This window comes from Gadus morhua, chromosome 11, assembly GCF_902167405.1.
Source record: "Gadus morhua chromosome 11, gadMor3.0, whole genome shotgun sequence".
NCBI lineage: Eukaryota > Metazoa > Chordata > Actinopteri > Gadiformes > Gadidae > Gadus > Gadus morhua.
This window is the reverse complement of record NC_044058.1, coordinates 28,885,046-28,911,285: the sequence shown is the minus strand read 5'-3', so window position 1 is coordinate 28,911,285 and position 26,240 is coordinate 28,885,046. Positions and strand designations below refer to the sequence as shown.

The following is a 26,240-nucleotide window of genomic DNA, read 5'->3' as shown; positions in this document are numbered from 1 at the left end:
GGACAACTGATGTCCATAGCCTTAACTTATACATGTTGTGTAATTAACAAGGACACGTTGGTGTAGTTGTGTTGAGTAATGTCACAGATTTCTCCGTTAATGTGCAGCCATCGGGTCTTCCGTTAGCCAATGGGATGAATGCTCATAGCTTCATATATTGCCGTGGAGGGATTAGGCCTACATTGTAACGAGTTGAAAACCCCATGCGTCGAAAAAAGAAGCACAAGGGTACCCTTTTGCGCCAGAGGCTGAAGCCAAAGTCACTGACCGTTTGTCAAAGATCGACTCGCTCGGAGTGAGAATATGTTGCAAATAAAGATTTTAGGGAGAAAAAAAGATCGTCCTGGCGGCCTTAAACTGACTCAACAGCACCACCTGCTGTTGTGTAGCGTGAACCACAGGACATTTGTTTGTCACGTGACTTTTGGCGCTAATTTCCCGCCTTGCTGATCCACGCGCAAATGCCTTCAGATCCACGCGCAACTTTCAGATTTCCGTGCTTCCGTAAGATTTTAGTTAGTACTTGAAAGAATTTAGTTTGTACTTTTTTGTAATTGAAGAAATATGTTTCTTTGTATGTGTAAAACATACTGTATTTGTTTCTGAAGCAAAATGCATTAGTTTGTGAATGATGTTTTGTATTTGCAAACCACACTGAGTGGGTGTGTGAATCGTTGTGCGTGAGTAAAACACGTTTTGTGTGTGTGTGAATCGTTGTGCGTGAGTAGAACACGTTTTGTGTGTGTGTTTGGGGTTTTGGCATGATTCTAACTCCATAATAAGTGCCTTAATGTGTTCACACCAGGGCCCAGTTTCCCGAAAGCATCGTTAGCCTAAGTGGATCGTGAACTGCGTCGTACGAGCATCGTACAGTTTTCACACCGTTTCCCGAAAGAATCGTTGGTAAAGACGTCGTGAAAAAGCTCGTAGCTAACGAGGACACCAGGGTTACTCGTAGGATGCTAAGAGCATCGTTAGCCTACTATAGCCTCAGTGGCGTCACCAGCGGACATTCCGTGTATTGGATGAATTTTATTACGGACGGACGGACGGACGGACAGATTTGGATTTATCGATTTTATTTGGATCCCTATTAGCTGATGCAGAAGACACCAACTACTCTTCCTGGGGTCCACACATAACATCTAACAAGGCAAGATTCAACATACAAGACAACAGAAAAAAAACAGGAAAAGAATGGATAACTAAACCATCACCACGCATAACAAACAACAACAAAAATAAATAAAAGTAAATAATAAATAAAAGTAAAATGCTGCTGCTAGAGTTCTAACAAAGACCAACAAATTTGAACACATTACACCAATTCTTAAATCGTAACATTGGCTTCCTGTAGGTCAGAGAATTTATGTTAAAATCATGTTGCTAACCTATAAATCCCTACATGGTTTAGGCCCAAAATATTTAACTGATATGCTTCCACTACATAAGCCTTCTAGAATGATAAGACCTTCTGAGACCAATATGTTAATCCCCAGAGTAAACACAAAACATGGGAAAGCAGGATTTAGTTACTATGCAACAAATAGCTGGAATAAACTCCCTGAGGATTTAAGACTTGCCCCAACTCTGACCACTTTTAAAACAAGACTGAAGGCTTTTTTGTTTACTTTAGCTTTCTGCTAAATCTTAAGTACATTGCAGTAAAAATAAAAGCCTGTTTAACTTAACCTTTATTTTCTATTTTTCTTTCTAAAAGGCTTTTTTAACTTTGCCTTTTATTTTATACTAAATTTCTGTATATGTGTTATTTTCTAGTAATTAATTTTTAATGCATTTTATTGTATGACAATGTTTTCTATGTGAAGCACTTTGAGTCTGCCTTGTGTATAAAAAGTTCTATATCAATAAAGTTGCCTTGCCTTGCCTAAAATGTAGTAGATTCAGTGCAAACAGCCATGAGGTGTCGCTTCACTAGTTTTTGAAGATAGCTTTGTTCTGGATTTTTGAAATATGATCTGGAAGGGAGTTCCATTCAACCACGGCTCTACATAGTACTGTGCGTTATTTTGAGTTTGTTTTGATGGATGGAATTGATTAGTTACCACTTGGGGCATGTCTAGTGGGGTATGTGTGCACATTAGATCTAACTGTGAGCTTAGCAAATAGTCGGGGCTATCTAATGTATTAATGTTTTTTATAAAAGAAAGAAGTGATGCTTTCAACCTCACATCAACTATCCGCCAGGAGAGTTGGTCATGGTTGGTCGGTGTGCATTGAAGGGTAAACCTAGCTGGTCTGTTTTGTACCCGTTGAAGCTTCCCTAGATTCATTTTTGTGGTACCTGACCAGACCACCGAGCAATAATCTAGTTGTGACAGTACAAGGGTCTGTAGGACCTCTTTGGTCAGATGAGGTGTTAAAAAAGAAGCACATCTTTAGAATATAGATATGTTTCTCCCCATCTTTTGCATCAGTAAATCTATATATGTCTTAACCATGATCATTTACAGTCTAAGGTCACCCCCAGAAGCTTATTGTCCTATACTTGCTCAACAGCAACATTGTTCAGTACCAGATTCAGTGAGGGTTTAGAGCTTAATGTGTGTTTTGTTCCAAATACAATGCTCTTGGTGTTAGATATTTTCGGGACAAGTTTGTTATCAGAGATCCATTTGAATACCATATGCAACTCTTTGTTGGGGTCTGAGGTGATTTCCTCAACCATGTGGACAGACACATAGAGTGATGGATCATCAGCAAACATAGACACACAGGCTTTTTTTAACAAACAAGTGGGAGATCCTTTGTAAAAATCGAGAAGAGAGAAACCATGTCCACTGATGGGTCCAGAATGGATTACAATGATTACTTTAATAATATTACTTTTAGCACTAACAGAGTAGTGTAACACATTACTTTTCTTTGGGGATGGCTCCCAAGTTCTTATTCATACCCACTCAGTCTTGTTTTTTACTTGTTTGGGAGTATTTGTCTACACTCAGGGACGCGGGAAGTGGGGGTGCTTAGGGTGCTGCACCCTCCCCCTGGCAGCCTCTGGCTGAAACTGCAAGTGAGAAGGGTTTTCTGAACAAATCAATATATATATATATATTTGTATAATTTTATCATACAACATGATTTTTCATTAAATTATTGACATCCACCCTTTTTACGATATTTATCATATTATCATTTCATTTTATTTAGAACATTGTCTGAGTAGGCTGACGTAGGCTATGACGCACAACGCAGAACTGTCGATAGCTGAATAGCGTACTATGCTGATTTTACATAAGCATGTTGGTGTTCAACATCTGTTGTAGTGAACATTCTAAAACTGGTGTAAAATGTTGCTGCCATATTAATAGACACGTTGAATGTTATCGTCATGATTCTGGAATCCTGCACGTAAACTGGTTGGCAAAAAAAGAGCAAAGACGGACGGTTCACTTTCCTCATATCAGACAGCTCGTAACTCTGGATGAAAATGAAGGCTTTCTTTTATTGTCACTCTCCTTTTAAACCTTTAGAAATAACCTCCTGAATCCTTGTTATAACGCTGTGTATAATCCTGGACCGCAACAGCTTGTCGGCATGTTGTTAGTGTGTGAAATTCAGCACAGTATCAGCCGAGTTGACTCTAATTTCCACATTGTTTACTTGCTGACATTTGTGAATAACAGCGGCTAGTTGGCAGAACTCTTTTTACACACCAGTAGAGTGTTTATCAGAGCGGAGCTCTGAATGTTGCGCAGCATTTATTATGACGTCATTATATAGACTCTCTCTCAGCACCCCCCCCTTGGACTGACTTCCCGCGTCCCTGGTGTTACCCCCTATGTTTTATTCGATACTTTTCAACAGTGTTACCCCTTATCGGTTTTTCATGACCAAAGATAAAAAAGACAGTGTTACCCCTTATGTTTTTATTAATGACGACCAATAAAAAACCACGGTGTTACCCCTTATGTTTTTTTTCATGACGACCAATAAAAAACAAGTGTTACCCCTTATGGTTTTTTTCGTGACTACCAAAGAAAAACGACAGTGTCACCCCTCATGTTTCATTTGATAAAAACGACAGTGTTACACTGTCGTTTTTTATTGGTCGTCATGAAAAAAAACATAAGGGGTAACACTGTAGTTTTTATTGGTCGTCATGAAAAAAAACATAAGGGGTAAGACTGCTGTTTTTTATTGGTCGTCATGAAATAAACATAAGGGGTAACACTGTCGATATTTATCAAATAAAACATAGGGGGTAAAACTGTTGTTTTTCTTTGGTCGTCATGAAAAAAACAACAAGGGGTAACACTGTCGTTTTTTATTGGTCGTCATGAAAAAAAACGACAGTGTTACCCCTTGTTTTTTTCATGATGACTGATAAAAAACGACAGTGTTACCCCTTATATTTGATTTGACAAAGACAACAGTGTTATCCCTTATGTTTTTTTTCATGACGACCAATAAAAAACAGTAGTGTTACCCCTTATGTTTTCTTTCATGACGACCAATAAAAAACAACAGTGTTACCCCTTATGGTTTTTTTCATGACGACCAAAGAAAAACAACAGTGTCACCCCCTATGTTTTATTTGATAAAAACGACAGTTTTACCCCTCATGTTTCATTTGATAAAAACGACAGTGTTACCCCTTGTGTTTTTTTTCATGACGACCAAAGAAAAACAACAGTGTCACCCCCTATGTTTTATTTGATAAATATCGAAAGTGTTTTCCCCTTATATTTATTTCATGACGGCCGATAAAAAATGACAGTTACCCCTCATGTTTTCGACGTTTTTGCAGGGATCGGAACAAGAGCTGTTTAGAGTGTTAACCTCCGAAACTTAACCATGCACCATCAAGACACCGGTTAAAGTCATCACAAAGGTTATACTTGACTTTATAATTCGCATGAAATAGAGATAAGAAACTTCCAACAGAGGTCATCAACCGGACTTGAACCCCGGTCTCCTGGGGGTTAGGCAGAGTGCACCCCACTGCACCACTGAGACGATGACAATACACAATATTCAATCATCATTAAAGAGGATATACATGACATTAAAATGTATGTGTGTATTTCTATTATTTCCCTTATGTTTTTTTTCAAGACGACAAATAATAAACAACAGTGTTACCCCTTATGCTTTTTTCATGACGGCCAAAAATAACAACAGTGTTACCCCCTTTATGTTTTTTTTCATGACGACCAATAAAAAACAACAACGTTACCCCTTATGTTTTTTTTCATGACGACCAATAAAAAACAACAGTGTTACCCCTTACGTTTTTTTCATGACGACCAATAAAAAACGACAGTGTTCCCACTTATGTTTTTTTTCATGACGACCAATAAAAAACAACAGTGTTCCCCCTTATGTTTTTTTTCATGACGAACAATAAAAAACAACAGTGTTACCCCTTAGTTTTTTTCATGACGACCAATAAAAAACGACAGTGTTCCCCCTTATGTTTTTTTTCATGACGACCAATAAAAAACGACAGTGTTACCCCTTATGCTTTTTTCATGACGGCCAAAAATAACAACAGTGTTACCCCCTTTAAGTTTTTTTTCATGACGACCAATAAAAAACAACAGTGTTCCTCCTCATGTTTTTTTTCATGACGACCAATAAAAAACAACAGTGTTACCCCTTACGTTTTTTTCATGACGACCAATAAAAAACGACAGTGTTCCCCCTTATGTTTTTTTTCATGACGACCAATAAAAAACGACAGTGTTCCCCCTTATGTTTTTTTTCATGACGACCAATAAAAAACAACAGTGTTACCCCTTATGTTTTTTTTCATGACGACCAATAAAAAACAACAGTGTTACCCCCTTTAAGTTTTTTTTCATGACGACCAATAAAAAACAACAGTGTTACCCCTTACGTTTTTTTCACGACGACCAATAAAAAACGACAGTGTTCCCCCTTATGTTTTCTTTCATGACGACCAATAAAAAACGACAGTGTTCCCCCTTATGTTTTTTTTCATGACGACCAATAAAAAACGACAGTGTTCCCCCTTATGTTTTTTTTCATGACGACCAATAAAAAACAACAGTGTTACCCCTTATGCTTTTTTCATGACGGCCAAAAATAACAACAGTGTTACCCCCTTTAAGTTTTTTTTCATGACGACCAATAAAAAACAACAGTGTTCCCCCTTATGTTTTTTTTCATGACGACCAATAAAAAACGACAGTGTTCCCCCTTATGTTTTTTTCATGACGACCAATAAAAAACAACAGTGTTACCCCTTATGTTTTTTTTCATGACGACCAATAAAAAACAACAGTGTTACCCCCTTTAAGTTTTTTTTCATGACGACCAATAAAAAACAACAGTGTTACCCCTTACGTTTTTTTCACGACGACCAATAAAAAACGACAGTGTTCCCCTTTATGTTTTCTTTCATGACGACCAATAAAAAACAACAGTGTTACCCCCTATGGTTTTTTTCATGACGACCAAAGAAAAACGACAGTGTTACCCCTCATGTTTCATTTGATAAAAACGACAGTGTTACCCCTTGTGTTTTTTTTAATGACGACCAAAGAAAAACAACAGTGTCACCCCCTATGTTTTATTTGATAAATATCTAAAGTGTTTTCCCCTTATATTTCTTTCATGACGGCCGATAAAAAACGACAGTTACCCCTCATGTTTTTTCCATGTTGACCAATGAAGATTGACAGTGGCACCCCTGTCGACGTATTTGCAGGGATCGGAACATGAGCTGTTTAGAGTGTTAACCTCCGAACTTAACAATGCACCATCAAGACACCGGTTAAAGTCATCACAAAGGTTATACTTGACTTTATAATTCGCATGAAATAGAGATAAGAAACTTCCAACAGACGTCATCAACCGGACTTGAACCCTCCTGGGGGTTAGGCAGAGTGCACCCCACTGCACCACTGAGGCGATGACAATACACAATAATCAATCATCAATAAAGAGGATATACATGACATTAAAATGTATGTGTGTATTTCTATTATTTCCCTTATGTTTTTTTTCAAGACGACAAATAATAAACAACAGTGTTACCCCTTAGGTTTTTTTCCATGACGACCAATAAAAAACGACAGTGTTCCCCCTTATATTTTTTTTCATGACGACCAATAAAAAACAACAGTGTTACCCCTTACGTTTTTTTCATGACGACCAATAAAAAACCACAGTGTTCCCCCTTATGTTTTTTTTCATGACGACCATTAAAAAACAACAATGTTACCCCTTATGTTTTTTTTCATGACGACCAATAAAAAACAACAGTGTTCCCCCTTATGGTTTTTTTCAAGACGACCAATAAAAAACAACAATGTTACCCCTTACGTTTTTTTCATGACGACCAATAAAAAACGACAGTGTTCCCCCTTATGTTTTTTTCATGACGACCAATAAAAAACAACAGTGTTACTCCCTTTATGTTTTTTTTCATGACGACCAATAAAAAACGACAGTGTTCCCCCTTACGTTTTTTTCATGACGACCAATAAAAAACGACAGTGTTCCCCCTTACGTTTTTTTCATGACGACCAATAAAAAACGACAGTGTTACCCCTTATGTTTCATTTGATAAAAACGACAGTGTTACCCCTCATGTTTCATTTGATAAAAACGACAGTGTTACCCCTTGTGTTTTTTTTCATGACGACCAAAGAAAAACAACAGTGTCACCCCCTATGTTTTATTTGATAAATTTCGAAAGTGTTTTCCCCTTATATTTATTTCATGACGGCCGATAAAAAACGACAGAGTTACCCCTCATGTTTTTTCCATGTTGACCAAGAAAAAACGACAGTGGCACCACTGTCGACATTTTTGCAGGGATCGGAACATGAGCTGTTTAGAGTGTTAACCTGCGAACTTAACAAAGCACAATCAAGACACCGTTTAATGTCATCACAAAGGTTATACTTACAGAACCCCGGTCTCCTGGGGGTTAGGCAGAGTGCACCCCACTGCACCAGACAATACACAATAATCAATCATCAATAAAGAGGATATACATGACATTAAAATGTATGTGTGTATTTCTATTATTTCCCTTATGTTTTTTTTCAAGACGACAAATAATAAACAGTGTTACCCCTTATGTTTTTTTTCATGACGGCCAAAAAAAACAACAGTGTTACCCCCTTTATGTTTTTTTTCATGACGACCAATAAAAAACGACAGTGTTCCCCCTTATGTGTTTTTTCATGACGACCAATAAAAAACAACAGTGTTACCCCTTACGTTTTTTTCATGACGACCAATAAAAAACGACAGTGTTCCCCCTTATGTTTTTTTTCATGACGGCCAAAAAAAAAAACAGTGTTACCCCCTTTATGTTTTTTTTCATGACGACCAATAAAAAACAACAATGTTACCCCTTATGTTTTTTTCCATGACGACCAATAAAAAACAACAGTGTTACCCCTTACGTTTTTTTCATGACGACCAATAAAAAACGACAGTGTTTCCCCTTATTTTTTTTTTCATGACGACCAATAAAAAACAACAGTGTTACCCCTTACGTTTTTTTCATGACGACCAATAAAAAACGACAGTGTTCCCACTTATGTTTTTTTTCATGTCGACCAATAAAAAACAACAGTGTTACCCCTTATGTTTTTTTTCATGACGACCATTAAAAAACAAGTGTTACCCAGGGACGCGGGAAGTGGGGGTGCTTAGGCTGCTGCCGGGGCCCCTGGCTGTAACTGCAAGTGAGAAAGTTTTCTGAACAAATCAAAACCTTTTTTTTTTGCATAATTTTATCATACAACATGATTTTTCATTAAATTATTGACATCCACCCTTTTTATGATTTTTATCATATTATCGGTACTATGCTGAATTTACGTAAGCATGTTGGTGTTCAACATCTGTTGTAGTGAACATTCTAAAACCGGTGTAAAATGTTGCTTTCATATTAATAGACACGTTGAATGTTATCGTTTTGATTCTGGAACTCTGCACGTAAACTGGTTGGCAAAAAAAGAGCAAAGACGGGCGGTTCACTTGACAGAGAAACCGTCACTTTCCTCATATCAGACAACTCGTAACTCTGGATGAAAATGAAGGGTTTCTATTATTGTCACTTTCCTTTGTAAACCTTTAGAAATAACCTCCTGAATCCTTGTTATAACGCTGTGTATAATCCCGGACCGCAACAGCTTGTCGGCATGTTGTTAGTGTGTGAAATTCAGCACAGTATCAGCCGAGTTGACTCTAATTTCCACATTGTTTACTTGCTAACGTTTGTGAATAACAGTGGCTAGTTGGCATAGTTAGTCTTTTTACACACCAGAAGAGTTTATCAGAGCGGAGCTCTGAATGTGACGTCACCCGTCATCTCGTCTCTGTAAACATTGGATGTTGCGCAGCATTTGTTATGACGTCATTATATAGACTCTCTATCAGCACCCCCCCACTCGGACTGACTTCCTGCGTCCCTGGTTGTCACCCTGTTGAACGCTGAATGGCGCGACAAATCAAAACTTGTCACCGGTTTTCTCTCGCGAAAGATTCGCCCGATACGCGTCTCTACGTTCACTTTGTATGGGATCTTGTCGCCCCGTCACGTTTGGTGTGAACGCACAATGCGCTTCTTCCTCGGTGGCGCCATGTTTGCTGCATTCTGAACCAAAACAAAGCAGCGTGTGTGTGACGTCATGACGCATTTGCAGCGACTAGAACCGATAAGCGGAATCGTAAAGCAGGCTTGCTTATGATTCCAAGGAATCGGTTGACTCGGCACCGGTTCTGAACAAGAACCAGTTCTCGATTCCCATCCCTAATTGACATATACTGATCAAAACAGGACGACACAAAAAAAATGCCTATAGTGCAATTAAACGATGAACATACAAAAATACTGCCTTGAACATAGCAGTCAGGCTACCGCTTCTTTGTTTTGAGCCAAAGAAAAAAAATATATATTGCATAATCGCGCGATAAAAATATTAACACCGTTAAAATTGGTTTGCGTTAACGCCGTTAATAACGCGTTTAACTGACGGGGATCTGCTATCAGCCGGCGCCAGTTCGTCGTTACGTCTACCCAGTTAGTATCGGTCCTACCAGCATTCTTGAACATCTGTTTCCTAGCCTGTCCCCTTGGTAACCATCTCTCCTCTTCTCTAGTTCTCCCCCTGCCACCCAACCCCTGTCTGCCTGACTACCCGCCTGTCATCGAGCCCTTGAATGTCTGACTGCCTGCCTTTTACCGGACCCCTGCCTGTCTGACTACCCGCCTGCCTACCAAATAAATCCTGTTTCCTTTACCCCGTCTCGGCCGCCCTGTGTTCAGCACTTGGGTCCACACGTTCTGTTCCATAACAAGGGCCCTGAAGGAGAATGATAAATACTGAACAGAAACATGAAGTTGAATGTGCTTTTGGTTTATTCTCAGGAATGTCAGGGGATTGCTCAGGGCTCATGATTTCATTGTTTTAAACAGAAACATGTGTGGTGAGCACTGGTGGCTAACAGCAGCCTCATAAAGTGTCATTCATCATTCAGATCCGCTCCCCTATCTGAATGAATACATTTGGACAGTGGAAAGATACTCGTGAAAACAGAAATACATAAAGATCTGTGATTGAGGTGTGATTGTTCTCGTTAGCCTTGAGTTAGCTTAGGATTTAAGTGACTCAAACTTAGTGACTCAAACTTAGGGCTTCCAATCCTTATGAATTTAGACATAACTTCTGGAAATGGTTCATCGTGATCCACCATCTTTCATACTCGCACCTGATTTTAAATGAGCAGTGTAACATACCAGAATAAAACTATTTCTTTAAAATAAATCTCATCTCATCTTCAATCGCTGATCCGGGTTGGGGTAGTGGGGGCAGGAGTGTCTCACCCTATCACTGAGGCCCCATCCACACAGAAATTATTCTTTTATGAAAATGCATACGTCTTGTGCGATTGGGGCGAGCGTCGTTTTCAGTGGCCGAAAACACAATTTTCTGAAACCAGGTCCCAGGGTGGATAAGATCGATTTCTGCTCAATCTAAAAGGTTTAACAACTGCTTTCTCCTCCTCGACTGTATGTTTGTATACATTTCGCAGGCGCAGTTGGTGGAGAACCAGTGCCACAGAGTGGCCTTGAATATTTACTAGAGCGTTGCTACAGCTAGGAGTGCTTGTGCTATGAGTCCGTCTTTACGGAGATATCGCTGAAACGCATCAAAGGATAAAGGAGGGGAAAAGATCGGTTTTTGCCCGTGTGGACGACTCCTCCCATTCCAGTCGAGTTTCCGGTAGCACTGAGTCTGACTGACTCAGCTGAGAACCGTGCAATAGCGTGCATTCCATGATGCATGGCTCTACCACAGAGACGTGTTGGTCGGATAGACTAGAACAATCTCTTTAAATTAAATATTAAATTTTATTCACAAAAAAATAACTATTCAAGATGATCCCATGAAATAATCATAATCATCTCCCTAATTTCATTCCCTTTTAAAAATAAAAGCTCCATAGTAATTCATTCATTCATAGTTTTCCTCAGTAAAACGACTTCCCAACCAGCGCGGCTAAACCCCCGCGTCCGTCCCGTCCGTCATCCCTGAGGCGCGGCCAACGCCGTCAGAGCTCCGTGCCCAGGAGGCGGTCCCAGATGGTGAAGTAGGGGGCGTAGTTGCCCTTCTGCAGTCTGTGGTGGAGCTGGTGGTGGGGGGCCCCCGCGCCCAGCCGGGGCAGCAGCCCCTGGAGGCCCCAGGGCAACCGGTAGCCGCAGTGGTCCTCCACGGCCAGCCAGCTGTTGAGCAGGTGGAAGGCGGCCTCGCTGAGGGGGTGCAGCCCCAGGAGCCGGGCGGTGCCCAGCGCCAGCAGCAGCTGCGACAGCATCTCGGCGGCGCCGGCGTCCTGGGCGGCCAGCGCGATGGGGACGGGGTGGTGTCGGTGGTGGTGCAGGTGGACGTGGAGGAACAGCCATCGGAACCTGGGGAACCACACCCAACACCGTCAGTACAGGAGGAACCTCGACACCACCCTCAGTACAGTAGGAACCTCAACACCACCCTCAGTACAGTAGGAACCTCAACACCACCCTCAGTACAACCTAGACACCACCCTCAGTACAGTAGGAACCTCAACACCACCCTCAGTACAGTAGGAACCCAAACACCACCCTCATTACAGTAGGAACCTCAACACCACCCTCAGTACAACCTAGACACCACCCTCAGTACAGTAGGAACCTCGACACCACCCTCAGTACAGTAGGAACCTCAATACCACCCTCAGTACAGTAGCAACCTCAACACCACCCTCAGTACAACCTAGACACCACCCTCAGTACATTAGGAACCTCAACACCAACCTCAGTACAGTAGGAACCTCAATACCACTCTCAGTACAGTAGCAACCTCAACACCACCCTCAGTACAGTAGGAACCTCAACACCACCCTCAGTACAGTAGGAACCTCAATACCACCCTCAGTACAGTAGCAACCTCAACACCACCCTCAGTACAACCTAGACACCACCCTCAGTACAGTAGGAACCTCAACACCACCCTCAGTACAGTAGGAACCTCAACACCACCCTCAGTACAGTAAGAACCTCAACACCGCCTCCAATACACTCAGAACTAGGGGTGTAACGGTACACGTATTTGTACCGAACCGTCACGGTACAGGCACTTCGAAGCGGTTACAGAGGTGTACCGCGGTACGTAAATGTGGCGTACATAGCGTTAATACGGCGAATGTAAAGGCTTGTTTTGCGATGCGGAATTTAAAACTTGAAGTCAGAGTTCCAGCCGGACCGTTTAGCCAAAGTATACTACTCGGTAATCCGAGTCGGAGTAGTATACTAAACTTCCAAAGCTTTTCAAATCTTATTTGGTGTTTTATTGGTCCTTAAGGTGCAAAGTAAACAATGTAAAAAGTAATTAATAGTTTGTAATAGTCAAACCGGAGAAGTGATTCCGGAAATGAATTTGTTAGAGGACCAATCACAGGCATTGCAGGCTGTGTTCAGTGAAATAAAGAAATAAATAGCGATCCGTTTGTGGCGCATGTAGGTCTATCTGCTTAAGCCCACGTTGAAATAATTTTGATGTTGAATGTTGATGGCGCAGTTGTTGAAATAAACAGATTGATTTCATACAAATCATAAAAGCTCTCCCTGTGTCATTGTGTGTGCGTGTATCCGAGGTGAGTGCGTGGGGGGTTCATGATTGACTGATTTTCGAATATTATGCCAATACTTCTCACTTCTCAGCAAATATTGAATAGTATTTTTTGCCAGGAATGCACATCCCTAGCACACGCATTTCAAAAAGCACCATGCAGGTGTGACTATCACTGTTACTGTGGGAAAGAAAACTAGCTGTGCAAACCCAGCTCACGACAATATTTCAACAACCCCTGTCTGGGAATTCAGAAATGCAAATGCCATAACCAAGTTTATTGGTGTTTTCATTGCTGCTGATCTACGGCCATTCATCGTTGATGACAAACAAGCAGTTTTTTTTTAATTTTCCGCCAAACTATGAACCGTACCGTACCGTGACATAAAAACCAAGGTACGTACAGAACAGTGACTTTTGTGTACCGTTACACCCCTACTCAGAACCTAAACCTCCAATACACTCAGAGCCTCAACAACACCTTTAAAATATGTATAAAAAAATATAAATACAACTCACTGAATAAAAAAATATAAATACAACTCAGTGAATATCTCAGTGACAACAACAGTGAGCACGCCAGCCCTTTATGTGTTATGTGCTACATAGTGCATTCATTCAGTTTGGGAAAGCCCCCTAGTTACTACATATTCTCCATTCAGAGGTTCTGTCTCATTCATCCTCAATGCCCACTGAGTGGCTCACAGACTGCTATGAAGAGACTGTGAACTGTAAAGTGAGTCGATAGATGGAGGCTACTTGTTTTTTTTTTTACAGTGGAGCTTTTTCCCACTCACTATAAACATTTAATGGTTAAAGTCGTGGATCATGCCTCATATAACTTATCCTCATGTCTGAGTTTATTTCATGACCAATCGGTGAAATTAACAAGCTACAGAAACCTTCTTTTATTCTCTGGGATCCTGGGTTAGAATCATTCAGAAACAACTGGATGATGCAAAAGACTCATGACTACTGGCTGTCTTTGTTGTACACGGGGAATGGGTTTACTCTTAATGTTTGACACTTGGTTCAATGAACATCCTTACTGTACTGACAGCTGATATATTGTTGTTTCTATTTCTTCTGATAAATGTACTTATTGTAAGTCGGTTAGGATAAATGAGTCTGATAAATGCCCTCAATGTAAATTAAATATTTGCATTGGAATCACGTCTTAAAGATAGCCTACTATGTCGATTCTGACCAAGTATCCAACCGGTACAAAATGACAGCATTATTCTAGCATTATTAATATTATCACAGCGTTAAGTTTCGCCACCGGTGGGCTAGGCGCCTGGCCTCACCTGTGCATAGCCCAGTGCCACGCGAAGAAGAGCAGATCGAACAGCAGCACGCAGAGCACCACGTGGACGCAGAGCTGCAAGCAGGTGGGCGCGAGGAGCGGGAACCAGGGGCTCGTGAGGGACTGCAGCACCGCGGTGAACGGCACGATCACCGCCGCGTAGTTCACGAGTATCCTCTTGAGGGTCATACTCCAATTGCGCAGCACGCGCTTTCCCGAAGTGCTCTTGGAGATCTGGTACGAATGCACGTGGGGACACACGCACGCGAGCACGTCGAGCAGAAAGAAAGGCGCGCAGAGAACAAGGTGGATGATGAGAGCGCTGAGCCCGGGCGTCAGCGGGGAGGTGAGGACGTCCCGATGTCCCAGCATGGCGTCCCAAATCGGCTGGAGGGCGCCTTGGACCGCCTCGAGCCCAACATCCTCCTCCTCGTGGGACTGCATCCTTTGGAAACGGAGACAAGCGCTGTTGCACCCAGAGTGTTCTGAGTTCTGAGTTTATAAAGTGATCGAGCGCGCTACTTCTCACCCCGGGTTTTGGAGGAGGATCATTAATTAGGACGAGGTGTGACGCGGCCAGTGATGCTCTGTTATCTAAGACACTATACCGTTCTGTCTGTCCGTCAGCGGTCCGGCTGGGGTGTTCGGCTCCATCTCAACTTCACCATCATCACGAGTTCTTACCTCTGGAAGAAAGTGATCGAACTTTTTAGACACATCATCCAATAAACTATATTTATTTGTTTTGCTAGATTTGTGTGTTTTGCGCACTTGCGCAGTAGGCCTAATTTCCTTCAAAAGGGTTAGGGGTTAGGTGTGTAAGTGAGTGAAAGAGTGAAAGAGTGAAAGATAACAAAGTTATAGATAATAGCCGGTGTGAAGTGTAATCCTATGGCTCCGGGGGGTATTTCCACTGTTTCCCATAACATAAGCAGTTTCCTGGAAATTACTCGTCTCTCCGCTGAATGACTCATTGTTAACCCTTGAAGGAGACACCAGGATCAACCCATGAGTCGCAGGGCAGTGGGAGAACCGAGAGGAAAACAGGAGAGAGAACAGGGGAGAGACCAGGAGAGAGACCAGGAGAGAGAACAGGGGAGATAACAGGAGAGAGAACAGGAGAGAGAACTGAGGGGAGGGAACAGAGGAGAGAACAGGTGAGAGAACAGGGGAGAGACAGGGGAGAGAACAGGAGAGAGGGGGAGTTTCCTCCACCCTGGGTCCTTGTTTCGGTTTCTCCCACACTGTCTGGTTTAAAGGCCTAGTTGCAGGTTGACTATCGGTTAACCTGCAACTTCCAGATAACCTGCAACTAGGCCTTTAAAGGCAGTGTTGCAGGTTAAATGGAAGATTAATGGGTACATAATGCACTCAAAAGATGTATATCATTAATAAAATGTCTACAAAAATAGTGTTACAAGTCCAGTTTTGGGCGTTTTTGACAGTAACAGGTTTTTCCTTCATAAATGATAAACATATTTTGAGTGCTTTATGTAATTCAAACTTCCGGTTTATCTGCAATAAGGCTTTTAATGAAGACATACTCCATGTACGGAACGATGTATTCAATTAAGTATTTTTACACTAAGAGTCCAACACAGTATAGGATTATTTAATTGTGGAAAATTGATCTCCAATAAATGATTTGATTATTTAAAAAAAGAGTCTGGTATTGCATGCATGATAGTTTGCTGCATTCTAGGATATAGTGGATGTGTTCTAGGAGAGAAAATGGATGTGTTCTATGATAGAAAGTGGACGTGTTCTATAATAGATAGTGGATGAATTCTTTGATCTTTTTTTTCTTTGCTAGATGGGGCGACTCCTCCAAAATATTTTAAGATAAACTGCTGGAGCATAGTTGTAACAACCTTTTTTCCATTTTCCAATGTTCCAAACTAAAGGCCGTGGGTGACGTGGATTCGGCTTCAAGTTTACGCACAAACACAAGTTTCCAAAATAGAGTTCTGTTTATTCCAATGGTCTTCTTTGCATGAAGTTCTAACAAATGTTTTCTATTTCCATAATCCAAAATGCTTGTATTAGGTGTGTGGTAAAATCTTTTTATCTTGCCCAAACCATGCCACGCCGCCCGACATTACTTTCCAACTATGCTAGAGCGGTGGGCGTGACCTAAAATCACCTGCGCCTGTGCCTAGGTAGGCGTACACAAATCACGGGTCGAAGTGAGCTTAACAAAAAACAGAAACGGCCATTACATTCCGGCCCCTAATTCTTGAACAACAAGTAATTATAAATCTATATACAATATATACAAGTGAATGGCCATTACAAGTACGGTGAAAAATGTAAGCTTACATACAATTCAATGCTATTTGCTTTCCTTTTTTTTTTTTTTTCTTTTTTGTGGTTTTTTTTGCATTGTTATTAAAGTTCATACTCAAGTGCATTTACGAATGGTTTTCGGTCCGTAAACAACAAAAATTCTTCTTCTTGAAAGGGAAAAAAAAGGCTTCAAGTGTATGCAATGGTCTGTGTGCATGTGTTCTGTGTGCTTATGGACTGTGTGCATGTTTTCAGCATAAAGGTTGTGACGCCTATTGCATCACGGACTAAATCAGTAAGTGAGCATCTGTAGATGTGTAGAGTCAGAGGTTCAAGAACATGACTCCGTTGGAGGCGAACATTCACTGTTGCCCCTTAAACTACCCCCACCAGGAGGCAGATCTTGGTGATGGGCTTTTCCAACTCGTTGGTCTGTGTCTTGACACGGACCCGTCGAACGCACCCTTTGGAGTCTGCCATGGTGTCGGTGATGCGCCCAATGGGCCACGCACCTCTGGGTGCGGACTCTTCCACCACGAGCACGATGTCACCAACTGTGAAGTTTCTGTGAACTTTGTTCCACTTCTGCCGCTCTTGCAGTTGAGGGAGGTACTCGGTCGTCCACCTCTTCCAGAAGAGGTCGGCGATGTATTGCACTTGCCTCCAGCGTCTCCGAGCGTACAGGTCATCCTTCTTGAATAAACCTGGTGGCAAGATGGGTTTACCTTTCAGCTGAAGAAGGTGGTTTGGAGTCAAGGCCTCGATGTCATTGGGATCGCCAGAGGAGGTGGTGATTGGACGGTCGTTCAGTATGGCCTCCGCTTCACAGAAGACTGTCTGCAGGGCTTCATCGTCTAGGGCTTGTTGGTTAGTTACAGAACGCAGCAATCTTTTTACGTCCTGCACCAAGCGTTCCCATACGCCACCATGGTGGGCTCCATATGGGGGGTTAAATGTCCATTTAATTCCATCCTGCATCAAGCTTTTCTGAATTTTGCTGTGATTCAACTCTGCAATGGCTTGTTTCAACTCACGGTTTGTGCTGACGAAGTTGGTTCCATTATCCGTCCGGATTTCTTTGACTTGGCCTCTGCGGCAGATAAACCTCCTGATGGCGTTTATACAGGAATCTGTATTGAGGGAATGCGCCACCTCCAGGTGTACTGCGCGACAGGTTAGGCAAGTAAAAAGTGCTCCATATCTTTTAACTAGGCTTCTGCCTTTCTTAACTTCTATTGGCCCAAAATAATCTAGGCCCACATGTGTGAATGGTGGGGCATCAGCTGTGACTCTGTCAACAGGCAGGTCAGACATTTTCTGCTCACCTGGTCTTTGGCGCTGCTTTAGGCATATCACACACTCACTGATGATCTTTCTGGCTGCTGCATTTGCATGAGGAATCCAGTACTGTCGTCGTAGGGTTGAGAGCATATGATTTCTTCCCCTGTGACCAACTTTATTGTGTACATGTTGAAGAATGAGCTTTGAGACGTGACTTTCTTTTGGTAGTATTGCAGGGTGTTTTGTTTCCACAGGTAGAGCGGACCTGCTCAGCCTACCACCAACTCTCAATACATCATCAATGGCAATGGGGTCAAGTTTGTACAGTTGACTGGATTTCTTTACACCACCTGACTTCAGTGCAGCCAATTCGCTGGAGTAATGTTTCTTTTGCACAAAGCGCACTATTGCCTCCTCTGCTAAGAGCAGGTCATCGACTGTGAGTGGTAAGTAGTTTGTTTTCTTTACCTGTTTGACAGGAGTTTGATCTCCACATTGTGCATTTTCTTTTATCTTTAGCCTTAGCTTTTCTTTCAGTTTCATAATCCATGCCACGGCTCTCTTGAGCCTTGTCCAGCTAGAGAAGTGCAGCAACAGTTTAGTGGTGGGACATACTTCTTCCGCCTGTGCGGCGAAGGAACGCACCTCTGGGTGCGGACTCTTCCACCACGAGCACGATGTCACCAACTGTGAAGTTTCTGTGAACTTTGTTCCACTTCTGCCGCTCTTGCAGTTGAGGGAGGTACTCGGTCGTCCACCTCTTCCAGAAGAGGTCGGCGATGTATTGCACTTGCCTCCAGCGTCTCCGAGCGTACAGGTCATCCTTCTTGAATAAACCTGGTGGCAAGATGGGTTTACCTTTCAGCTGAAGAAGGTGGTTTGGAGTCAAGGCCTCGATGTCATTGGGATCGCCAGAGGAGGTGGTGATTGGACGGTCGTTCAGTATGGCCTCCGCTTCACAGAAGACTGTCTGCAGGGCTTCATCGTCTAGGGCTTGTTGGTTAGTTACAGAACGCAGCAATCTTTTTACGTCCTGCACCAAGCGTTCCCATACGCCACCATGGTGGGCTCCATATGGGGGGTTAAATGTCCATTTAATTCCATCCTGCATCAAGCTTTTCTGAATTTTGCTGTGATTCAACTCTGCAATGGCTTGTTTCAACTCACGGTTTGTGCTGACGAAGTTGGTTCCATTATCCGTCCGGATTTCTTTGACTTGGCCTCTGCGGCAGATAAACCTCCTGATGGCGTTTATACAGGAATCTGTATTGAGGGAATGCGCCACCTCCAGGTGTACTGCGCGACAGGTTAGGCAAGTAAAAAGTGCTCCATATCTTTTAACTAGGCTTCTGCCTTTCTTAACTTCTATTGGCCCAAAATAATCTAGGCCCACATGTGTGAATGGTGGGGCATCAGCTGTGACTCTGTCAACAGGCAGGTCAGACATTTTCTGCTCACCTGGTCTTTGGCGCTGCTTTAGGCATATCACACACTCACTGATGATCTTTCTGGCTGCTGCATTTGCATGAGGAATCCAGTACTGTCGTCGTAGGGTTGAGAGCATATGATTTCTTCCCCTGTGACCAACTTTATTGTGTACATGTTGAAGAATGAGCTTTGAGACGTGACTTTCTTTTGGTAGTATTGCAGGGTGTTTTGTTTCCACAGGTAGAGCGGACCTGCTCAGCCTACCACCAACTCTCAATACATCATCAATGGCAATGGGGTCAAGTTTGTACAGTTGACTGGATTTCTTTACACCACCTGACTTCAGTGCAGCCAATTCGCTGGAGTAATGTTTCTTTTGCACAAAGCGCACTATTGCCTCCTCTGCTAAGAGCAGGTCATCGACTGTGAGTGGTAAGTAGTTTGTTTTCTTTACCTGTTTGACAGGAGTTTGATCTCCACATTGTGCATTTTCTTTTATCTTTAGCCTTAGCTTTTCTTTCAGTTTCATAATCCATGCCACGGCTCTCTTGAGCCTTGTCCAGCTAGAGAAGTGCAGCAACAGTTTAGTGGTGGGACATACTTCTTCCGCCTGTGCGGCGAAGGAAAGGACCTCCTCTCTCACTTCTGGGTCAGCGTCCGGATGCAGCGATGCTTTGTCCACGCTTGCTGGCCACTCACGCTCGGTTTTTCCGAGAAAGTCAGGACCAGTGATCCAGGTTGAGGACTTCAGGAAGGCTCCAACTTTCATGCCTCGCGAAGCTGCGTCTGCAGGATTCATCTTAGAGCCAACATGTCTCCACTGACCGACATTAGACAGTGAACTTATGATGGAAACTCTATTGGCTACATAGGTCTTAAAGCGAGTGGTGGTGTTTGCGATGTATTTTAGGACGGTCATGCTGTCGGACCAAAAGACTGACTCACTGAGGTTGAGCTCCAACTGTTTTGACAGCATCTTGTCCAGGCGCACAGCAACGACTGCTGCAGCCAGTTCCAGGCGAGGTATGGTGACGTGCTTGAGTGGAGCCACCCTTGCTTTGCCTATAACAAAAGCAACACACACTTCCTTCTCGCTGTTAGTTAGCCGTAAGTATGATACGGCACCGAATCCAACTTCGCTGGCATCACAAAAGTGATGCAGCTGTGCCATTTCTACATTTCCAAATTCACTAGGTGTGAAGCATCTTCTGACACTGAATGAGTGTAACAGAATCAAATCATCCACCCACCTTTGCCATGTTTGTGCCATCTCTGGTGGTATTGCCTCATCCCACGCCAGCTTCAACTTCCACAGCTGCTGCAGAATCTGCTTTGCGGGGAGTATCACCGGGCTTAAGAACCCTAGTGGGTCGTAAATGGAGCTCACACTTGACAGTATTCCACGTCTTGTCAGTGGCTTGTGCTTGTTCAGAATGCTGAAGGTGAAGGAGTCTTGTTCAACATCCCACTGGACGCCTAGGGCTCTTTCCATAGGCAGCTGGTCTCTGCTTAGGTCAAGTGTTGGCTCAATCTGCTTCGGGGATCTCAGAGAGAACAGAGCGGTCACTGCATATCCACTTATTGAGCTTGAACCCTCCTTTAGCACATACCTCGGTGAGTTGCTGGTAGAGAGAGGTGGCTTGTTCGACTGAATGAACTGACTTGAGGGCATCATCGACATAGAAATTCTTTCTGATGGTGCTAATGGCCTCCTCTGGATACAGATGTGCATTATCCTCAGCAGTTTTTAGCAGGGCGTATGTAGCACAGCTGGGGGAGGACACTGCTCCGAAGATGTGGACTAACATTCTGTGCTCAGCAAGGTCTTTGGTTAGGTCGCCGTTAGGCCACCACAGAAAGCGCAAGTAATTTGCGTGTTCCTCAGCCACTCTGACTTGATGGAACATTCCTTTGATGTCAGTCATTAGTGCCATTGGACCCTGACGAAAGCGGGTGAGCACACCTAACAAGGTGTTTGTCAGGTCGGGGCCTTGGAGGAGCTGTTTGTTCAGGGATGTTCCAGCAAAACATGAGGCACAGTCGAACACCACGCGTAATGTTTTCTTGCGGGGGTGGTAGACTCCGTGATGCGGCAAGAACCAGACTTTACCTTCCTCATGGCTCAGCTGATCTTGAGGTATGATCTCGGCGTATCCCTCTGTGCTAACATCTTGCATGAATCCTTTGTATTCCTCACAAAATGACTGGTCCCTTTTGAACCTTTTCAGCAGCTGTTGCGCCCTCTGCTGGGCGACTTGTTTGTTGTTGGGCATCACTACATTGGAGTCGCGGAATGGCAGCTTCAGGTAGTAATGACCATTGGTAAGTGTTGCTGAGCTTGACATTATTTCCATTAACTGTTTGTCCTCCACAGACAATTCAGCGTGTTCGTCACAGTGCTGTTCGACAAAATCTTGATTATACTGCTTAATCAACATTTCTTCCAATTTTCCTAATGAGATGCGATTCACCTGTACGGAAGCTGTATCGCTGTCGTCGCTATCTTCTTGTCCAAGTGGGCCGTTGATGACCCATCCAAGACGAGTCTGGACAGCGTAGGGTCCATTACCTTCACTGTTGACTATTTTCCATGGTTCCAGTGCTTTAGGTGCGTTTGCACCAATCAGCAGTCCAATACTTGCATTGATGGGCGTCAGTTCCACTTCTTGTAAGTAAGGCCATTTTTTAAGGTCTTCTTCTTTGGGTATGTTGTCTTTCGTGACAGGGATTGACTTTTGAGTGTACACATCTGGCAGTCTCAAGAATTTGTTGTCATTTAAGGCAGCTACTTCCAAGCCAGAGATCTTATGACTACTCACATACTGCTCCTGCCCCATCGTCTTCAGCAGTATGTCCATTTTTTGTCCAGGTGCGTTCAGCTGAGTCATTAATGACTCGGTACAGAATGTAGCTGAGCTGCCTGGGTCCAAGAAAGCGTATGTTTCGATTACTTTTGTGCTTTTGTTTAGTCTGACTTTGACAGGTAGAACAGACAGCGAGCATTCTTTAGAACCGACCCCAGTATCACCTTCAGAGTCCAAGGACACAAGTGCGTTGGAGACCGTTTGTGTTTCATGGTCGGCTGGGGTGTTCTGAGGTTTTGGTTCGATGTGCAGAACTGTTGGATGATTCTTACTGCAGGTGCGGCATGTCAGCCTTTCTTGACAGTTCCTGCTTAAGTGACCTTGTACTAAGCATCCAAAGCACACGCCTTTGCTCTGTAAAAACGTAATTTTGTCTTTGTTTGGTTTCTTTTTGAATGTTGTGCACTTGTCAAGTATGTGGCCGTCATTGCAAAACAAGCACTGAATTTTGCCTGCATTTCCAACGTTGGGCGTGTCACTCTGGTGTGGCACCTGAGCAACAGAGGTGGCGAAGCTGCTGCCTTTGGCTTTTCCAATTGACTTGGGGGTTGGTGGTGTTGTGGCTTTTGCTCTTGTATTTTGAATTTCACAGAAGACGGGGTCCATTGCAGCTCTCACTTGCCTTTCCAGGAAGTCCAGTAGGTCTCTGAATTTCACTCTCCGTTTTTGCTCCTCTCTGATGCTGCACACTTTCATCCTCCAGGACTCACGCATCCTGAACGGCAGCTTGGAGACGAACACCTTCATGTGTGAGGAGTTTTCCATTTCGTCCAAATATCCGGCGTCCTCCGTTGTGTTATAACAGGTTCTTAGGAAAAATGTGTATGATCTTAATGCTACACCTACGCCGTCATCTGCTTTCAGGGCTGGCCAATCCAATGCCTTGTTCAGAAATGCAGCTGTAACTTTCACTTTGCTTCCGAAGTTCCACTCCAACTGCCTTTTAGCCTCTCCGAATGCAGTTTGTGGGCTCATATGCATGCAGCTCTGCACCAGCTTTCTGGGCTGCCCAGATGTGAATTGCTCTAAATAATAAAGCTTAACCTGCATATCATCTGTCTTGCTCTCAATGCCTTGTTCAAATGCTTTGATAAAGGACCTGAATTGCAGGGGATCACCATCAAAAACTGGTACTTGTATGGGTGGTAAAAGTGACTGTCTCTGCTGCTTAATCAGCATTGCAGTAATCTCATTTTGCCTGCGCATTGCTTCAGCTAAATCGGGTTGGTCATTATTACTGTCTGCACTTTGCTGTAGATGACGTGTTTTTGCTTTGCTTTTTGCATATATGGGGGGGGCGACTGACGTAGTAGGTCCAACGGTAGACAACGGAACGGGAGCCGGTGACATTTTTGTCTGTTTCATAGCTCTTTGGGGCGATATGAATTGTGTGGGTGTAGAGGCTCCAGAGGACGCTAGACTTTTCGATTTTTGTGTTTCTTCTTGTTCTTTAAACACCTGTGACTTCGCCTTTGCGATGGCCAAGTTAGTTTTAACGGACAGCGTTTCTCTTTTGGCTTTCATTACTGCGTTTAATTGGGCTTCTTCAAGTTCAAGCACGTGTTTTTCTTGTAACGCGTCAGCCTGCTTTAGCAGGGTTACGCGCTCCAGCTCGGCCTGAATTGCCATCTCTGAAAGGGTTTTACTTTTTCTACTGGCAGAGGATGAACTAGAGGACTTGCTCGCAGCTGCTTTGCTACTGGGGCGTGCGGGTTTTGCGGTCTGTGAGACGCTATCGTGGGGCTCTACGTCATAGCTTTTACGAGATGCAGCGTGAGACACATTTTCCACGGCGCTTACATTATTAGCGGCATCCTGCGAGGCGTCTTGTTTTAGCCACGTTTCTATGTCATCAATAAATTCTCTGCAGCTTATCAATTTGGGTTCATACCAGTCGGTGTGGTCAGATTCTCTCTCGTCCTCGTTCAATAAGCTTTGCACAGCCACTTGTACGTCCATAAACTCCTCCAGGAAACGATTGTAAACTTTCATGTGTTCTTCAATGACGGTGGTATTCTCTCCATTATCGATCAAAGTGTGAATTTCATTCCGCTTTCGTGTGAGAGCGCCGAGTTTTCCACTTCGCTTCTTAATTAAACTTAAAACTTCCCTTTCCTTTCCCAAATCTTCCTGCTCCTGCTGCATAATGTTCCAACTAGGTTTGTTTCCGCAAAAATCCAAAGAATGTTTTCAAACTAAAGAGTCTTTGCTTTGTCTTCTTTTAAGTCTTTAAACTGCAGCTCAAGCGGGTCCACCCCGACGTTGCGGGTTGCTTCAGAGTCAGCTGTTAGTCAGTCAGCTGTTACTCACGTCTTCTCGTTTCGGCTTCCAAATTCCAGTAATCCAACAGAAACGTTCCAACAGATAATCCAATTCAATTCGATATCTTCCAAGTTCGATGTCCAAACGAAAGAAAGATTTTACTTAATGTAACGACCTTTTTTCCATTTTCCAATGTTCCAAACTAAAGGCCGTGGGAGACGTGGATTCGGCTTCAAGTTTACGCACAAACACAAGTTTCCAAAATAGAGTTCTGTTTATTCCAATGGTCTTCTTTGCATGAAGTTCTAACAAATGTTTTCTATTTCCATAATCCAAAATGCTTGTATTAGGTGTGTGGTAAAATCTTTTTTATCTTGCCCAAACCATGCCACGCCGCCCGACATTACTTTCCAACTATGCTAGAGCGGTGGGCGTGACCTAAAATCACCTGCGCCTGTGCCTAGGTAGGCGTATACAAATCACGGGTCGAAGTGAGCTTAACAAAAAACAGAAACGGCCATTACAATAGTCTATCAATAGCTCAGCAAGTAGAGCTTGCCTGCAAGGCAGAAGGTCCAAAGTTTGAATCCCAACGGCTGGTTGAAGTCCTGAGGTGACCCTTGGCCACCTGGTGGTGATGGGCCAGCAGTCTCTTCAGAGAAACTGCATCAGACCAAACCAGTGTCAATGATTGACCAGTTCCTACACTAGGGAGGTCCGTTCCTCAGAGGGCCACTGCCTCACACTGAGAGGTAGTTGGCAAGAGGCTTCAGTTTCAGCTATGGATCCTTAACTAGAGTGAGCTACACTGTTGTTTTGCTGAAGCCACTGTTAGCCCTTGTTTTTAGCTATATTATAAACACAGAATGACTATATGTTTGAAAAACATCAATGTAGGCTGGACTCCTCTACTTTCATCAACAGATCTTACAACTGAACCACTCAGTGACTAACTACGCCATGTCTGAAGTTCAGTTTTAAATTTGAAGGCTCCAATTTCATTCTCTTTGGCGTAACTTTCTGTGTTGAGCGGTCGTTTCTCCCTTTGATACAAATGTTTTGGCAGCCAAGTTCATAGTATTATCGATTCTGCGATGCAAGGGCTTCCGTCATTGGGCAGTTGTCATGGTCTGTCTGTTTCCTTGTCTTGTTTTGGTGTGTTTCCTTTTATACGTTAGTATCTCTGAGTTGTTTCCCACATGTCCTGTCAAGTTGGGTTAGTGATGTGTGATTATTGCTCCCTCCCCTTATGTGTTCCAGCCGTTACTCGTTGCGTGCCCTGTGTGTGTTTAGTATTTAAGCCCTTGTCTTACCTTTGTTCCTTGTCGGATCATTTTAGTTTGTGGGGAATTCTGTCCTGTGTGATCCCGGTGTTCCCGGTGTTCCCTGTGTTACCCGCGTCACCTGATTCCTTGCCTTTTGAGTTAATAAATTATCCTTTTACCTGAACTGTCTGCGATTGGATCCTACCTGCCTGCCTGCCACCCGCTAACCCTGACAGCAGTAGGCTCACTTTGCTACCTCGTTAGGCAATAGATAGAGATACCTACAGTAGCTTCTTCTCTTGCATGACAATCTTCGAGATTGCGAACATCTTTATGCCATCAAAACTATCGTCATTGGCGGAACTCAAACCTGGGTCTTCATGGCTGATAACTGACATCCCCCCATGTCAAGTCACCAGTAAAGCCTGAGTGA

At 43.2% G+C, this 26,240-nt stretch overlaps 2 protein-coding genes across 5 annotated transcripts in view; both read right to left on the bottom strand.

Moving 5' to 3' along the window:
• Positions 1–10,348: 10,348 nt before the first annotated feature.
• On the bottom strand, positions 10,349–25,946 carry LOC115554742 (cholesterol 25-hydroxylase-like protein). Of its 2 annotated transcripts, XM_030371576.1 has the most exons (3): positions 25,856–25,946; positions 14,423–15,107; positions 10,349–11,920 (listed from the first exon to the last, which is right to left on the bottom strand). In XM_030371576.1, exons 2-3 carry the CDS (start codon positions 14,863–14,865, stop codon positions 11,566–11,568), a joined length of 798 nt encoding a protein of 265 aa, XP_030227436.1. In that variant the 5' UTR covers positions 14,866–15,107; positions 25,856–25,946; the 3' UTR covers positions 10,349–11,565. The 2 variants fall into 2 exon arrangements, with proteins under 2 accessions (XP_030227436.1, XP_030227437.1); XM_030371577.1 differs by lacking the exon at positions 25,856–25,946 and having other exon boundaries at positions 14,423–15,508.
• The window catches only part of LOC115554725 (erlin-2), a 40,048-nt gene continuing 30,180 nt past the window's right edge, over positions 16,373–26,240 (bottom strand). The window contains exons 1-3 of one of the 3 annotated variants that reach the window (XM_030371554.1): positions 19,156–23,077; positions 18,634–18,825; positions 16,373–17,219 (exon numbers count right to left, since the gene is read on the bottom strand). In XM_030371554.1, coding sequence (XP_030227414.1) covers positions 17,083–17,219; positions 18,634–18,825; positions 19,156–21,148 — 2,322 coding nt within the window. In that variant the 5' untranslated portion in view covers positions 21,149–23,077 and the 3' untranslated portion in view covers positions 16,373–17,082. Of the gene's footprint in view, positions 18,600–18,633; positions 18,826–19,155 lie in introns of those variants that run through there. The other 2 variants (XM_030371555.1, XM_030371553.1) reach the window with 2 other exon arrangements.

Coding starts and splice junctions, on each gene's coding strand:
- LOC115554742 (XM_030371576.1), bottom strand. CDS start 14,865: ATGCAGTCCCACGAGGAGGAGGATGTTGGGCTCGAGGCGGTCCAAGGC. Junction 11,921..14,422: donor TGGCACTGGGCTATGCACAG/GTGAGGCCAGGC, acceptor GTGGTTCCCCAG/GTTCCGATGGCTGTTCCTCC.